This window comes from Nelumbo nucifera, chromosome 5 (genome assembly GCF_055504915.1).
Source record: "Nelumbo nucifera cultivar China Antique chromosome 5, China Antique-T2T, whole genome shotgun sequence".
Taxonomy (NCBI): Eukaryota; Viridiplantae; Streptophyta; class Magnoliopsida; order Proteales; family Nelumbonaceae; genus Nelumbo; species Nelumbo nucifera.
The window spans coordinates 28,282,843-28,300,767 of NC_142653.1; the positions used below are offsets into that span (position 1 = coordinate 28,282,843).

The 17,925-nt window shown below is 36.4% G+C and overlaps 1 protein-coding gene and 1 pseudogene across 1 annotated transcript; both read right to left on the bottom strand.

The window, feature by feature from the left end:
* Positions 1-315: 315 nt before the first annotated feature.
* On the bottom strand, positions 316-1,583 carry LOC104607589 (chaperone protein dnaJ 11, chloroplastic-like). The gene has a single exon (XM_010273257.3). It carries the CDS (start codon positions 1,520-1,522, stop codon positions 986-988), a length of 537 nt encoding a protein of 178 aa, XP_010271559.1. The 5' UTR covers positions 1,523-1,583; the 3' UTR covers positions 316-985.
* Positions 1,584-8,002: 6,419 nt separating this feature from the next.
* On the bottom strand, positions 8,003-10,943 carry LOC104607621 (phenylalanine ammonia-lyase pseudogene; annotated as a pseudogene).
* Between the last annotated feature and the right edge of the window lie 6,982 nt (positions 10,944-17,925).

The following is a 17,925-nucleotide window of genomic DNA, read 5'->3' on the forward strand; positions in this document are numbered from 1 at the left end:
GAGAGAAAAAGCTCGCCGGAATTAATGGAGTCTTTTCTTTCTTGTTTTTAGTGGACACCCAGCCACCGATTATGCTTTTTCCCTTCAAATTTCTATTTTTCCTAAGTTGACTTTGAATTTAAGATGTTTTGTGCTGCTCCACTACCATTACCAATCTCTCTCTTGATGTCTTGCTCGTATTCCTTTCATCATCCTTCGTCCTCCGTCCGTCCCTCCATTTGTTTTTCAGAACTCAGTTTGTTTTCTTAAACGAGTAATCTCAACTCCTAAAAAGCATATAAGAGATAAAAGAATATTCTTTCGATAAATAAGGAATTACTCTCGAGTATATATTTGGTCTACTCTCCATTATCTATCTATATTACCATTATTCACAGGTTTTACATCTTAGCTCCAGATAAAACAAAGAATTTTAAAAACAAAAAAGTAAAGAAGTGGGAAATCAAACAGACAAACAAATTAACAATCCATATTTTTTTTTTTTTTTGCAAAACGTAGTTATGACAATTCTATTCACAGTGATCCTTGCCTGGAACTCGAAAGCCCAGCCAGGAGATGTTTGTAAATATCCGTGCTAACTTGCGCCTGAAAAAGGGGCGCCATATAGCTAACAGTTTTCTTTTTCTATTTTTCGCACTTAATCAGATTGTCAGGACTCGGGACGAAATTTCCGGGTATGGTGTGTCCAAGTTCATGTTCATCTACATATACATAACCCGGAATCAGGAGAAGAATATCAGAATATGATACACGATTGCGGTCAGACCGCACGGAGCGGAGGCCCCGTATTAGAGGAGACCTCCACTCCCAGCGCATGTTAGCCCCGGGTCCAATCACTATGACTCTGGCATCCAGAGCTCAATGTACAGAGACCTAGCACTCAAGATTGTTTTTTATTTTTTCCTCAAGTCTCCTTCTTCTCAAAATAATCTTGTCGATCAGTTTAGGCGAAGACGAAAATCATCGAGCGAGCCGATGCATTTCCCTACCAGCACTGATCGGTCTCCCAAGTACGGCGAGAGAAGCCGGAGAATCCTGACATAGAGGAAGCCCCAGCCGAGGCCGTGGATGCTGAGGTGGAAGACGGAGATCTAAATGGCCGTTGTTGCGTACTGAAAAAGAGTTTGCGATCGTAATCAGCACGTTTTTCGGGATCGGATAGAGTAGAATAGGCAGCGTGGATCTTCATGAACTCATCGGCGGAAGTATTCTTTCGATCGACGGCGACGACATCGGGATGACAAACACGCGCTAATCTCCGATAAGCGGTCTTGATCTCCTGATAAGTGGCGCCCATGGGTAAACCGAGCATCTCGTAAAACGACGCAGAGGAAGCCATCTTGGTAGAAGAGAGTCGCGGAGGCCTAGTCCTTTCTGCGGAAGAGGTGTAAGCAGCGGAGAAACGAGGAGACCGGAATCTAACGCAAGAGAAAGGAGGAGGAGGAGAGTCGAGAGTGATGGTGGTGCCAAGGAAGCTAGGCGATGAGGAGCACAAGAGCGAAGAGGAGGAAGCAGCTATCATGATCTCTTTGGCTTGTTCGTGCAGTTAAAGGATGCAGAGGGGGGAGGACGGGGGGGAAAAGAGCGACTCTATTTATAGAGAGAGGTTGGGGTAGGAGTTAACCATGGTTAACTCCTAGTTGGTTGGGTTAATAGTGATTTGAGTTTGCTATGACAAAGCTTATCCGTTGGCTCTGTTCTTTGCTGACTCATCAACTTGAGGTCTGCAACTTGTGTGGATTATATTCATCCGACAGAAACAGATAGCTTCTCACAGAGTCACAGATCAGGGCTGTCACTGTTTCGAATCTCTCTCCCGTCCTCCATAAAAACCGCAGCTATTAGTTTGTGATTTTCCTTTTTTTATTAATTTTAAAATAGGAGAAAAAAATCAAAAAATTCAAATGAACTATTCAATTTCAACAAGAAAAATTGTCTGATCACGCACATCCCAGAGGCCAATCAAAAGAATTCAAATGAACTATTCATGATACGATACGAATAGGAATATAGGATAGAGCAAACATTTCGGAGACCCTCCATCACAGACAGCCTAGACCCTACTAGATTGGTCAAGCATTGTTTCTTACTTTGTATTAAAATTGAACGAGAGCCGTTCACAAAGGTGAGATGGCACATTGACTCTTCCCGGAAGACCGGGAATATGAATGGTTATGGGTGATGATCCGGTGAGAGAGGAGTAAGGTGGTGGAGGTGTGACCCATCGCCCTGACTCTGGTGCCTCAACAAAGAAACCATGTGATCAGTGGAGATCGGCTTCAGTCACTGCAAGGCCCGTTCGAACACTGTTCGAACAGCCTTTTCGAATATATCTGTACTTTTATGCTTTATTTCAAATGAGGAGATATTCCAAAAAGGTTATAATGGTTGTTTGAACGGATTTGCAGTGACTGAATCCCATTACTGATCAGTGAGCCCTAACGTTTTCACCACTCTTTCATCAATGTGCCACATCATCAAGGTACTTTTTACGCGTTGGACTACGTGTCAAACTGCCATTATTAACTCACTTTTTTTTGTACGACGACGAAAAAGGAAGACAGCCGGCCAAGAGCACGAGAGTACATTTGCAGCTTCGTCGCGACCCGGCAATGAATAAATACGAACACGTAGTCATCACGTGATCCATTTTTCATTGGAATTTGGATCATAGTTGCAGCATTTAAAACCCCCTTTCTAGAGGTTTGGGACGGTTTCGCCTTTTCGGTATGTACACTTGTACAGTTTCTACCGACTGAAATAGAATTCTGTCCGGATCCGGAGGGAGGGGGGAGGAAGGTCCTACTTCGCTTGGGAGTTGGGAGTTGGGAGTTGGGACGCACCTTACAAGAAATGAACCCTTTCTACTGGTTGACAGTTGACTTTCAAACGAACTTGAGCAACACTTCTTTTTTTTAATGCATTACTTCGGAAGGCTAAAAAAGTTTGCAGATCCGATAGAATGACATTGAATAAGAATCCAACGGATCTCTAGTATTAAGTAAAATTTAATTTCATAATTCTATTATTGGAAATCCAATTTAAATTGGATTACATTGAAATTTTCAATGATTAAAAAAAAAAAATTCTAAAAACTTAAAACATAATTAAGAGAACTTCATCCATGTACCATCCTTACAAACAATACAACAAGATGAAAATCGAAGGAAACTAAAAATGCCTATGTAAGAGAAGAAGAGTGTCTGGTGCAAGGTTTAAAATTTTATAAGTATCGGCCAATGCATATTATATCAAGGGCTTCCCAATACACTCCCTTATAGGGGGTTTAACCTCGTTCAGAGGGTAGAAATGCCTTAAATCGATCCTTCTGAACCAGGTTTAAAAAACTAAAACAAAAAAAAAAAGAAAAAGAAAAATGAGCTTCTATACAGGCCTTAAATTGATTCCTGTTGGCGTATCGACCATGTCAATATTTTAAATCTTGATCTAGTGTAAATGGTGTTATGATTTCTAGTTCCCTCTCTGCAAGGTGGGGTTAGGATTTTTTTTCTGAGGGCTGGAAACCAAAAGTTAGTAAATATGAATAACAGGGGCCAAAAGCTAGTAAAACATAGTTAGGAGGACCAAAATATAGGTAAGAATTAAATGGGAATTGTGAAGATTTTCAAGGCATGGGGGACCATGGCCCCCCTCCTCCAGTCCCCACCCCCTATCTCCGCCCCCTTTCTCCTACCTCTCTCTCAACGACAGCTAGTTCAATGATGCCAATAATTAGAAGGTTGAAAGAGTGAAAAAAAAAAGAGTGTTTAGGGTTTCTCTTTTTATTATTAAGGCAACTGAAAATTTGGGTACAACAATAAAAATTCTACAACAAGCAAACAAAATTAATAAAACAAAACAAGGGTATAAAAGCCATAACAATATATCACATGTTATATATAGAATTATACTTAAATATAATAACTGCTGGATTGGATTGGATTGGATTGTATAATTACTTAATCGTACGGGTGCAACTTTGGCGGGTCCAGCCTGAGTCTGAATTGGCATAACCTGGAATTTTACATGGCCTGTGCTTGGATTTTCGATCTTTGGGCTGGGTTGGGCCCAAGAAGTCTGGTTTTTTTTTCGGATGGGTTCGTACCTAGCCCTGGGGAGCCCAAACCTGATTTGAGCTCGGCCCAATTATATACATTTATACATATATATGTGTATATATGTAAATGTTGCATACATATTTACATATATATATATATACATATTTGTATATATAACATTTGTATAGATATTTTGCATACATAGATAAATATATGAATATATATTTGCATAAATACATTTTTATATATGTAATTTTAGAATGGATTCATTGACCAACCCAAGCCCGGCCCAGGCCCAAACCCAACCTGAGTGTATCAAATTACAGGGTGGGCTGGGCTTGGGTTGGGAAAATTGGGCTTGACCTCGGGCTCGGGCCTTAAGCCCAAATTTTAGGGCTGGGCCTGAGTTGACTATAAACCCAGCCCAACCCACCCAACTTGCACCCTTACTTAATGAACCAGGCTTCACGATCCAATTCGATTCATAGAGAGTAAATGAATAACCAAAACCGATAATAAATGGATCAGATTCAAATTTGGGTCAGATCAAATCTGATTCATCAGCAGCCTTAATTTTTATGTTAGGTTGTGTATGGTTTGAAGGAAAAAGGTGGGGGAAGGAAGGAAAATTAAAAATAGATAGGGAAACAAAAATTTATTAACGACATTAATTTTGGTAGTTTTCATTGATGATTTACAGCCATAATCTGTTTCCAAGGAACATATTTAAGTGATGTAAGAACTATTTAGTAAAATAAACACAAAGCTTAGGAGAGCTAGTTAAATGTAGGGGTGTTAATGGAATAGTTTTGGGTTGGACTCCATCCAAATAAAAATCTATTTGTACAGATTGAGCGGACCAATTAGATGTTGAATTGGACCAGTCCAGATTTAATGGTCCAAAGTATTTATTGAATTGGATTGGACTTGGTCTATCCATAATGAATTTATATTGGATTGGACTGGATTGAGCCAATATCTGGTCCATTGATATAAGAATACAGGTGTAAATGGATCAGGTTTGAGTTGGAACCAACCTAAATTAAAACGAATTTGAACAGATTGGACAGTACAGACATTGAATTGGACCGATCCAAAATATTCATTAGACTGGATTGGACCAGGTCCATTTCAAATGGACTCACATTGGACTAGATCGAATTGGACCAAATCCACCCCTAGTTAAATGAACTTTCTTCTTTAAAAAAAAAAAAAACTATTTAAGAGTTTTAGACGAATTAAAAACATTTATTTCTTGTAACTTACAATTGTAGGGATGAGTTGTATGGGATCAAACAAGTGACTAAGGATATACCTACGGGTGACTAGTGAAGTGACAAATTACTTAGACTCTTAGGCTTAGTTTAGAAGGAGTGCAAATGCAAATATGTAGAGTGCAAAACCTTATATTTTTATATTATTTTGTATGTATTTGCACTGTACATATTTGGACTCTACATGTTTGCATTTGTACTCCTTCCAAACTAAGCCTTAAGTGGTGGTGTAATCAAGTGTAATCAAGTCGAGTCAATTATCAATCTACTCGAGCTTGATTAAAAAATATAGGGAAATTGTCTAAAACTCACCATAGTTTTTAGCATTTCTCTTAAACCGATCACAACTTTTCAAAATGTCTAAAACTCATCATGTCAGTAAGTTTTCTTAACAGAGGTGTCCACGTCAGTATAAATAGCAATTTTTATGACCAAATCACCCTTGAATGGAGAGTTAGAGGAAAAGGGACATTTTCATTTTTCAATTTTCTTTTTTCTTTACATTTTAGTGTTTTGTTATAATTTCTAATGTTTTTTATAATTTCTGTTTTTTACATTTTTCTATTTTTTCTATTTTTCTATTTTCTACAACCTATAATTTTTTTTGTATTTTTTGTTATTTATTTGCAATTTCTGTGTTTTTCTATAATTTTTGGTGTTTTTTCTACAATTTTTATTTTCATTTTGTTTTTCAATTTCTATAGTTTCTATAATTTGAAAATAATTTTTTATTTTGTGTACAATTTCTATAATTTTTTATATTTTTTGCAATTTATATGTTTTTATGTATTTTATATTCGAAAGTATTATTTGAACTTTTCCTTTTTTTCATATCTAAATATTAAAATATATGTATATATTTTATATATGTTTATATTTTATATTTTTCTGTGAAGGTTAAAATGGTAATATATTAATAGCCGTTAGTCTCTTTAACGTCAAGTTAGTGACATGGTGAGTTTTAGACATTTTGAAAAGTTGTGGTGAGTTTAAGGAAATGCTAAAAACTCATGGTGAGTTTTTGACAATTTCTCAAAAATATAGAGCTTGAAAATGAAATTGAGCTCAATCGAGCTTAATGTATTTGGCTTGATATTGACTCAAGTCGATACTCGTGAGCTACTTGAGCTCAATTCAACTCAAACCAATTATACATAAAATAAGATTAAAAATTATAAATAAATTAATATTATATTAAAAATATTTAAGATAAAATATATTAAATATTTAAAGATAAATTAATATTATAAATACTATAAATAAAAATATATTATGAAAATCAGTTATAAATAAGTTAATGTAAAAAAATAATATTTATTTATATTAAAAATACAAGTATATTAAAAAATGGTATTTTATTCTGAGACCGATTTGGCTCACAAGCCACTAAAGCCAGGTATTGCGAAGCTCAAACTTGGCTTAAGCAACTACTTGACTCAAGTTGAGATTGACTCAAATTCAATTACTTCAAGCTAAGCTAAGTTCGAGCATTTAGCTAGTTGAGACTGTGTTCACGAGTAGGCAATTGGATTTTAGAGTTACAAGTTGATGGAATCTCTAAGTTAGAGTTCTAATATGGGAATGATTAATTGGGCTAGTATCATCATACATATGGTTATTTATTTTTAAATTAAATCATTTAAAATATAAGAAGTCAAAATAAAAACCCTCAGGGTCTTAATTGTTTTGATAAATTCCATCAATTCTCTCTCTCTCTCTTTCTCTCTCTCTCTCTCTCTCTCTATATATATATATATAGCTCTTTCTAATAAAGTAGGGGTGTAAATTAGATAAATTGGATTAGGAAGTTAGGGGCCAATCCAATACCAACCCAAAATATGACTGCACTAGCTTAGACCCTAACAAATATCAAAACCAAATTTGTCAACCCAAACCTAACCAACAAACTGTTTAACCCAAGCATTGCATGGATTTAATTGCTAGTTATAATATAATAAGGGAGCATTTGACAAGTCTTTTTGACTGGTCTTTCAAGCTTTTCAAAGCTTGGAAGATTAAGTTTGGTCTTTCTCCATTTGGTAATAAAAGACAGGAAGCTGAAAAAATATATGCCATAAAAAGATCATGGAAGCCCAAACTGGCCAAAAATCTAGAAGCTTCAAAATAAGTTCCCTGTCTTTCTTTGCCTAAAATCTTTCATTTGGCCATGGTAGACTAGGATACTTACAAAATGGCCTAGATCTTTAAGGACAAGACCCCAAAAGTTCAATGTGTTTTTTGACCATCCGGGCTGTGAGAAGATCTTCCTAACAATATATACTTACCAAACGACATCTAAATTAAAATCAATTTCTTTAATTAATGACCTCATATTCTAATGGATGCTAAACTTTATTCATCAAAAATACAATGGGAAACGTTAATGATTCATCTTGGCCAACAAGCTTCCTCTTTCAGTACCAAAAAGAAAAAAGAAAAAAAAAAAATCTAGGCCAACCGGCATGAAAAGACAACTTCAAGTTTGAAAGTGTCAGCTGGTGTAAAATATATATGTCAGAGGTTAGTTCTATATCTAATCTATCTCTACTAAGACTCCATATATTGGGTAATAGCTCTCTACTGATGTTTTTGCTCTTAAAATCCCAACACCAAAATCAGCCGTAAAAGATGCTTTTTCTTTCCTAATAGGAAATACCGTACACTGTCTTTTCATGAACGCTCACCAACTTTTCTAACACTCTCAACCACACTCTGTAAAGGACAAATAGGGTTTTAGATAAATAAGTAATACTGATGCAGTTACAAAAAAATGGCAAATTCCTGATTAGTACTTTATACTTTGGTTTGAGTGATCATTTAATCCAGTAATTGGCATTAATTCACCGTCAATCGAGTAATTGGCATTAATTCATCGTCAATCAACACATAAAAAGATGTAAATACCCACCTCATTTTTTATAATCAAGTTTGAATCATTTTTGAAATGACAAAAATGACCTCCACTATAATAACCTTTGTTTGCGTGTGGGAACCACTGTTCAGTATGTGCTCTCCCGGGCTCACCTTCTTTGCACCACTCAGAAGCTCGGTTCGCACTTCTGTCCTCACAAACCTATATATCAGATAAGTCCTGCATTTGTTAATTCTGTTGGGTATTGGGAAATCACCATTATCGAATCTCTCCCTAGGCTTGGCTATCTCCTCGCCTAATCTCGCCTTGAGTTCCTCCTAAAAGACTAGTATCTGTTTAAATATGGAGTACCCTCTTTCAGTACTCTCTTCTTCTACTTTAGAAGATTAATTGAGCACCTTCTGCAAGACGACCTCCTGTAATTGGAGGAGTAGAGCATAGGATGGATTGGTGGGATCTCGAGGTAGGAGAACACAGGCTGGTGTTCAATAACCTACAAGAGCTCCTTCTCACATGAACAAGTTTTGAGCAATGATCTGTCCTAAGCTGTGTATAGGGTCTTCCTCACAACTTGGTTGAGGATGTGTTTTACTACCTACCTCATGTTCTCCTCCAAATGTCGGAGATTAATTGCTTGGAAAAGTACCACCATGTGTGTTGCAGACATGAGCTTTAAGATTTCTATTGCTTCCGCGCTCTTCCTGGCCGAGATCAAGCCAAGCGAGTTCACGTCTTGGTTATGTTGTTCAGCACTTCGAACATGAGTGGTGACTGGGTTTGCCAGGTATTGAAGCTCTGAGCAATATGCCACCATGGCGAACTCCACACCTTTGAACCCGTACTACAAGCTTGGGTTGGGTCTGCCGCTCAGATTAGAAAGCAATCTATTGTCGTAGAAATCACAGACGAGGCTCAACTTCCCGTGCATGACTTCACAAAACAAGGCCGAGAGGATTTCCACAAACGGATCCAAGATGTTGGCATCGAAACAAAATGTGGCAACCATAGTAGAGCTGACTGTAGTTCCATTGTCGTAAAAAGAATAAGAAAGGCACAACGGAACTTATCAGTAATCGTTTTTCAAACCGAGAAATTGTAGAACTGTGAATTTGAGAAATTGCAGAGAGAATGAGGGTTGAGTCGTGCCACTTGGTCACTCTCCTTAAAACCACATTTTCCACCTATGGTGCAACCAGCTGAATGTAAATCGGTTGCCAAAATAAAACAGCCCACAGGCCACTATTAGGCGTGCACTTGCTTACCAAACCTCCACAAACCACAAAGAATGATGTTCAAAAAATAACGATTGACAAAGAAGAAAAAGACTGTGATGAATGCACTAGTGTGTTTTTTTGGGTCGACCAAAACTCTCTTTATAGAGAGTTCTCAGTCACCCGAATGGACACAAAAGTAGGGGTGTCAATTTGACTGGATTTGGTCCAATCCGATCCAGTCCAATGTGAATCCATTATAAATAGACTAGGTCTAATCTAGTCCAATAAATATTTTGGACCATTTTGGACCGGTCCAATTCAATGTCTGGACCATCCAATCTATTCAGATTTGTTTTGATTTAGATTGATTTCAACCCAAATCCGATCCATTGACACATATATTCTTATCTTATATCAATGGACTAGATATTGGCTTAATCCAACCCAATCCAATACAAATTTATTACGAACGGACCAGGTCCAATCCAATCTAATAAATATTTTGGATTGAATTGGTCCAATCCAATATGTCTTGTTGGTCCGTCCAAATTATTTTTGGACTAGACGGAGTCCAATCCAAAACCGGTCCATTGGCACCCTTACACAGAAGTGTTCTTCCAGAGAGATGTCTCTTCAGAGCAATGTACCTGTTAAAAGAGACATAGAGAAGAAGACACAAAAAGAAGAAGAAAACATTTAAAAAATAAACTTTGAATTTTCAAAAGTCTAATTGTTTAAACCGGTCAAAGCCAAAAAGATTCAACATAGTGCATGCATACACATACACAGCCCAGCCCGACTCAACGTGCGCGTGTGTGAAAAGCACCCCCAACCCCTCTCTCATGCATGTGAATATCTATAGTACTTGGGAGAAAAAAAGTCTATAGATGTATTCAAACCAACTCCTTTCCCAAAACAATAAACAAAAGAAGTGAGGAAAAATTCTTAAAATTTTGAATCTCCCTCAAACATCCAACGACGAGAGCTGGACCTTCCTTGGCCTACAGCTCGAAAGGAGCAAAAATCCTAGCTTCACTCCAATGCCTCTTTGGACATAATTTCTTCGCCTTCTCGGGAGACTACTTTGGAGTTATGTCGGCCAGTCAACAAGCCCGCAATGTATGATAAGGGAACTAGATCACCGGACGCAGTGATGGTCCCTCTCAAAGGCAACTTAGGAATCAAGTTTTTGTTCATGAGCTTGGACATGGCTTCCAATATCTCCCACCTTATACCAAAGTAACCTTGCATCAGTGTTTGTACGAACAAGCATAGCTGCTTTGGCATAATTGGTGGGAGATTATCTTTTCCGATTACACCGGCGTTGAGGAACCGAATGAGCTCCCGTCTGGAGATCGGTTGTCTTGTTGGTGTGCCGATGGGAGATGACACCAAAACCAGTGGTGATGCCATATGTATCTGTTCCATGAGTAATGTTCTTTGCAATCCAATTGGCACTTTTTGCCACACGGTCCCAGGCCACATCCTCTTCGAGAGTAACGTCACTGCACTTGTAGTCATGCATTGAGGATATGAATGAAAGCATACAAGTACTGAAGATGTTTCCAATGTGTGACTGCAAAATGCTGTAAGGATTATGTGAGAAAGAAATCTAAACTCAATGGCCATGGGGAAAAACAAACAGCTCAATGATGGTTGTCAGCTCTCCTGTTGATCCATTTGGAATCAGAAGGGTTAAAATATTTGACTGTACAAATATTTATCTTGGCTTTGGCTATGGAAAAATGCTCCATCCTCTGTTAAGTACAAATGCTCCATCCTATTCTATAGTTTTCATACCAAAACACTCTTATAGTTTACAACCAAATGACTTAATCGGCCTTCTGTTAAGAATCCTTTGTATTTTTGTTTAAAAATGATAACATATTACCATATAAAAAGATTGGAAAGTGTTTAAAGACATGAGCCCTTTTATTCTAAAAATACTCTTAAATCTTCATTTCAAGCTTCTAAAAGGAAACAAGGTTTGATTTTCAGATCTATCGACTTCAGGTAGAATGAAAAAGAGAGAAAATATGCATCCAAGGTTCTTAGTTAGCAATGACGTGGTTTTTCTTCTTGAAACAAAGAACAAATTTGACCAAATTGAATTGTTATCTGCGTTTTACTAGGGAGAAGAATGATATTAATTTCCGTTTTTGGTTTTATAGATTAAGTTTGATTGAAGGGATATCAAGGTCAAAACTGTAAATTTCCACTTCCAAAGTTCAATAAATTGATTGCAAATTATGGGGAGTGTTCTAGTAAAATCAAACTAGTAAACAATGAATGTTATAATAAATGACCCTGTTTCTAAGCACGATAAGAGGGAGGATTTCCATGTTTGGGCAACTCTGGTATCTGGAAGCATGTTACATGTACACGACCGTTAGTTTGTGGTCAGCGGTTGTGTATCCAAAGGATGGTGGTGCTAGAGGTGGGCCCAACAGGATTATCCATTTGAGAGGGCAGGGCACTATTTCATAAAATAAAACCGTCAGATGGACCCACCTCCTATCACCCCACCATTTTGTCCATGGCCCCAATATTTTCTTTAACTTAAAAAAAAAAGAAAAAAGAAAAATTGAGCTGTATTTTGGTCCAATAAATCTTTAAAGACTCGTAGGATCCAAATGGCTGCCCCATCAACAATTCAATTCAATGTCTGGGGAGGGATGAACAGGTACGTAGGTCCAATAATAGACTTTACGAGCAGCAAGAATTTGTATTCATTGAGGGCGGTGTACCAGCAGGAACCAACTACCGTTCAAAGGTTCCGTTTGAGTCGATAAGAAATTAAAATTCTTTTTAAAGTATGAAGATTTACGGTTAGGAAGGGTTGATGAAAAGCTAAGTAGCTAAGGAATATCTGATGGAAAGCCTTTTGGATAAGATAGAGCAGACAAGGAGTATATTGTGGTGGGTCAGTTTTAATTTGAGGTCCAATTAATACCTGGAACCTTTATGGCTAACGCTGTCATATAACCTGCCCCGTCCATTAAATAATCAATTCAATACTCACTCCTAAGCCATTCGTTTCAAGGTTTATATATCAACTGAACATGTAATAACCGCCGCTCTTGCGCAAGTAGAAGTTTCTGGTCTCAATCTATACCTGCCAGCTGCCAAAGCTATAATTCGTAATCAACTAATCATGGATTGAACTGCTTTCCTCTAATCTTTACTATAAATTTACAAAAAAATTCTTTAATAAGTTTCAGGTTGCGAAACGCTTAAGCTGTGTTTGGTTTGAAGGAAAAAATAGGGAAAGGAAGAAAAAGTTAAGAAAGTTTTTACAAATTTTATATAAGTTTTTCTACCTCTATGATTGAAGAAAAGGAAAGAAAGAGCTTTAGTTTCAAGACTGAAGTAGTACTGAAACAACTTGAAAGAAGAAATGGAATGTTGACCTAGCAGAGGGCTTTGTCCTTCCTCATTATACCTGTGAACAACAAGTCTTGGCGTCTCTTCTACATTCGAAGTTTTGAACCTATCCAGACCATGGTCTGGATTGGTCCCCCACTCTACACCGTTACATTCACCACTACCCTCATATGCTTAGTGGATCGATTCTGAATATTAGGGCTGTCAATGGGCCAGATATTGGTCCAATCCAATCTGATCCTATGAATTCATTAATCATTACAGATGGGTCAGGTCCAATCAAATCCGATGAATATTTTGAACTATTTTGGATTGGTCCAGTTTAATGTTTGAACCATCCAAATTGTTCAATTTGATTTTAATTTAGATTGGGTTCAATTGAAACCTGGTCCATTGACCCCTGCGCTCTTATCTTATTTTAGCTCAACCTGATCCAATTCAATATATGCAAATGGACTAGGTTCAATCCAATCCAATAAATATTTTGGACCATTAAGTGTGAACTGGTCCAATTCAATGTCTTTTAGGTTCATTCAATCTATTCAAATTGATTTTGATTTAGATAGATCCAGTCATCCAACCCAAACCCAGTCCATTGACACCCCTAATTCCCATGAGGCCATGAATATTACTAGAGAATAATTTTCATGGGCTTTGTCAGTTTCGACCTACTAATGAGACACCGCTCCTTGGGTTGCAACTTGCAAGGGTTTAATTTTCTAGCCTCATACCAGAATGTATTTGTCATTCCTTATTTTAAGGACTTATCTCCTTTTTGCTGTTAAAATGCTCCTATAAAGTATGAAAAATGAACAATGAGTTTTTAACAGTAAAAAAGAGGTAAGTCCTTAAAATAAGCAATGCCAAATGCAGTCTTAGAGGCCAATGACTTTTGTCTTACATATACTGAATTTGAGAAAAAGAAATTATTTGATTTTTGAAATAAAAATATTTACTTTTGAGAGTCTTAATGTAAAAGCTTACATTAGGCTGTATTTGATTGAAAGAAAAAGTATGAAAAGGTAGGGAAAAAAAGAGAAAGATAAAAAAGCCAATACAACTTTATATAAATTTCTCTACCTTTCCTGACTTTTTTTCAATCCAAACACGGTTTTAAATAACAAGTTTACATTAATTTTTTTAAAATAGTTTGCATTGCACGATATGGCAAAAAAATTGAAGGAGGGATCATGTAAACAGTGGACCAAAGAGTCCATGGGATGCAATCGAGTTTAATTAATTAGGTTTGGGGGATGGGCTAATGTGTATCCCCATGAAGTGGGAAAAAATCATTGTTACAAACTTGTGGCTCCAAATATTAGATGACTAATTGCAATTTTATCTACGTGACATGTTCTAAAACGTAGAATCTTTCAATTTTCTTGCTCCAATAAAGATTAAGTTTTGGGTAGGGGAGATGGTATTGCGGGTTGACGCCAAGGTTTTTAAAACTGATCCGGAGAATGAACTTATAGTTGGTCCATTCTAATAAAAAGTTTTAAAAAAATTAAAACATAAAGACGGTCAAAACCATTCAAATGGTTAACTGTTCAGGTCAGTGGTTTATTGACTAAATCAACGATTTTTGAAGAAAATTCAATTTTAAAAAAAAACGGAACCAATTACGTAATCGATTCCCAATTTTTCCGATCCGACCGTTCGGTCCGGTCTGATTTTGAAAACTATGTTTGACGCCATGACTTACGGGTCTTATTCCTATAAGAACAACAGGTTTATGTAGAATACGACTCTTTTTGTGAATACATTAACAAAAAATCTCTCAATAAATCATTGTCTTCTCAATGTCTCTAGTTTATTGCCCGAATAACATCTTTCATCCTGGCAGCAAAGTATAAAAAAGAAAAAAAAAAAAAAAGAATATCTTATCCAAACAAGCATATGGAGAGGTGCCTCTTTTGCATGTTTTTGACAAAAACGAAAGTATGAAAAACACGATTTCTTTGTTTTTGTTTTGCATATTTAAAATATAAAAATATCAAGGCTTTTAAAATACTTTATATTTTATAAAATCTAAGCATCAATTATACATATGATATTTAAACTTCACCACATAGCTTATATGACATTTGAATATATTTAATAACATGTGTGTGATATGTGGCAATATATATGAATGTCGACGTCACGATGCTTGAATGTATTCAGTAACTAACATATATGTCATGTGGTGGCCATATGCATGTCACATGGCATTTGAGTGTATTTAGCAATGATTTTGAACCGCCGTTGACCCGAACGATTGGACCGTTCCGCTTGGAAATCGTCTAACTAACTGGTTCCATTTCACCCTCGACCCGCTCTTGGATAAAAAACCGTTGACTTTGTTAGAAAATCGCTGAACCGGGTGGTTGAACCGTCAATTCGTTTGACCCGGACAGTGGTTCATGGTTTGAGAAATTGCAGAGTGGGGAGAAACTCTGCATCTGAGACACGAACTCAAATCTGATATCCAGAGAGAGAAGAAGAAGAAAAAAGTTGTAGAGATCTGAGAAAAAGTTTCATTTTTTTCTCAGAGAAAAAAATGAAAAATCAATCTCAGATCTGAGATCCGAGAACTTGTATCTCAGATCTCAAATCAGTCACCTGCTTTGTTATTGCCGTCGCCATCTCGTCGTCGTTGTCGCCGTCGCCAATGAGCGTCAAATCATTCTCCTCCTCTTCATTCTTCTTCCCTCCCTTTTCTTTCTCTTCTTTTCCTTTCTCCTTTCTTTCTTTCTTTCTTCTCTTCTTTCTCAACCGACAAAAGACTCTTCTCCACTCCTCCAGTCCATTCTTTGTTTCTCATATACTATTTGGCATTTGCTATCTTGCTCTAATGTAAACGTCCGAACCGTACAACCCGAACAGTCAAACTGCTGACCCAGAAACCGGTAGCTAGAGTGGTTCCTTTTTGAGGTCAGTTTTTAAAACCTTGGTATTCAGTTACCCACTTGGCACTAGAATGTATTCAATAATAGTGTCACTTGGCATCAATGACATGTTGTATAACACTTGAATATATTCAATGACATATGTGTGCCATGTGACATTAATAATACATGTGCATCACATGAGATATATGGATGTTATGTGGCATTTGAATATATACATAACACTTTAATATATTTATTGGCACACATTAGCATATATAAATGTCTCATGCCATTTGATTGTGTACCGCATGAAGAATATATGATGCAACATGAAGCATATATATAAATGCCACATGGCATTTAGATAAACCATATGATGTATTACATTTTCTTATATCTAAATAGCATGTGTTATTTTTATTTTTATTTTAAAAATTTTTCATCGAAAAACATTATACAATCAAAGTATGAAAAAAGAAGTATGATTTATATTTTATATTTTCATACTCTCAAAAGTACAAAAATGCAAAGTCCATTCAAATGATACTTAGGCCTCATTTGTTTTTTGGTAAGTTATTTGCCCATGTTCTTTTGTTTCCGAGGTAAATAAGACAATGACCATTTTAGCCATAGAAATCTATTATTAAAAAGGGCATTTTTGTTTCATTCAAGTGTTAACAACTTTCTTCCTATGTGGGAAAGTTGTTTATCCACCTAGGAGATGGGTACCACTTTCCTGGGTATGTGATACACAGGAAAATAAACTTTTTCTACTCCCCACATAAAGCTGAAAAAAGAACTTGGGATTCTTGGTTAATGAGAATCAAAATCCTATTGACCAACTTTTCTTCTCTTCAAATCCAGAAAAAGAACACCCCTTTACGGTTAACAGGATACTAATGCTATATAGCAAATATACATGCACATTTTTTTAACAAATTCCATGGAACTACGTTTAAAACGACGATTACGTTACTTTCTAAGAAGGATTAAAGTTGGTAAAATTGGAATCGTTTAGTCTATGTTCGGTTTGAAAGAAAAGGAAGGAAAAGGAAGGAATCCCTACCTTTTCTTTCAAACCAAACACAGCCTATTGGCTGCAACCTGCATGGATAGTCACATTTGCACTTAAGGCTCAGTTTGGAAGGAGTATGAATATAAATACATACAATGCAAATACATACAAAATAATACAAAATACAAGGTTTTGCACTCTACAAAGTTGTATTCGTACTCTGTCCAAACTGAGCCTAATAAAGTTGCAGATGTTGATGATGAGCAAAAGATTCTGTGTGCAATTTAGCTCATCAACGTATGTGTTTGAACTTTGAACCGAGTCTGGATGAACTGGAGATAAATTATGCACACTGAGCTCGGCTATTTATCATGAATGAACACACAATTGCAGGCGCCATTCGAGCCCCACCTGTACTGAACATTAGCGTGTTCATTAGACCTGTTCATAGTCGGGTTGGACTTTGTATATGTATCAGTAGAATACACTCAGGCCTAGGCCTGAGTTCGAGTTCGGCCAGAAATTTGAAAATATAATTTTTTCTTTTTTTATTCAATAAAAAATGTTTTATTTATATTAAAAACCTTCAAAACTCAAAAATAATAAACATCTCACTATTACTTGGAAAAAAAAAGAGAAAAAAAAAACAAAGAAAAATATTATTAAATAAAATATATTTTTATTATTTAATATATAGTATCAAATCGGGCTCAGACTCGAACCGGGGCTCTTTGAAAAAGCCTGAGCCCAACCGAAAAAAAAGTGGGCCTGGTGCTTTAGGCCCAAGCCCGTGCCCACAGTCCTAAAATTATGACCAAACCCAACTTATAACAGTCGGGCCAAGCCAACCCTTCGGGCTACCCAGCACATGAACCATACATGTGTTTCAGCAGCAATTTAAAACCCCTGCAGGCCGGCTGAAATGCCGAACCTATCAGCTGTTGATATGGTCCATATGGATTAATTTAACCAAAAACCACTCCATAATTGTCTTATTAATTTCCTTGGCTCTATATATCTAAATATTACTTAGTAACATCTCAGGTGATATAAAATAAACATACACCGTATAGAAATGTATTTAATATGGTTAACTTAAGCTTAATTTGGAAGAAGTACAAATATAAATATATAGAATGCACAACATTGTGTCTTGTATTATTTTATATGTATTTATATTATATATATTTGCATTTATACTTCTTACAAACTGAGCGACAAAATGTGGGAGTTGA

Bases quoted from the DNA above. Each gene is read 5' to 3' on its own strand.
- LOC104607589 (XM_010273257.3), bottom strand. From the start codon at position 1,522: ATGATAGCTGCTTCCTCCTCTTCGCTCTTGTGCTCCTCATCGCCTAGC.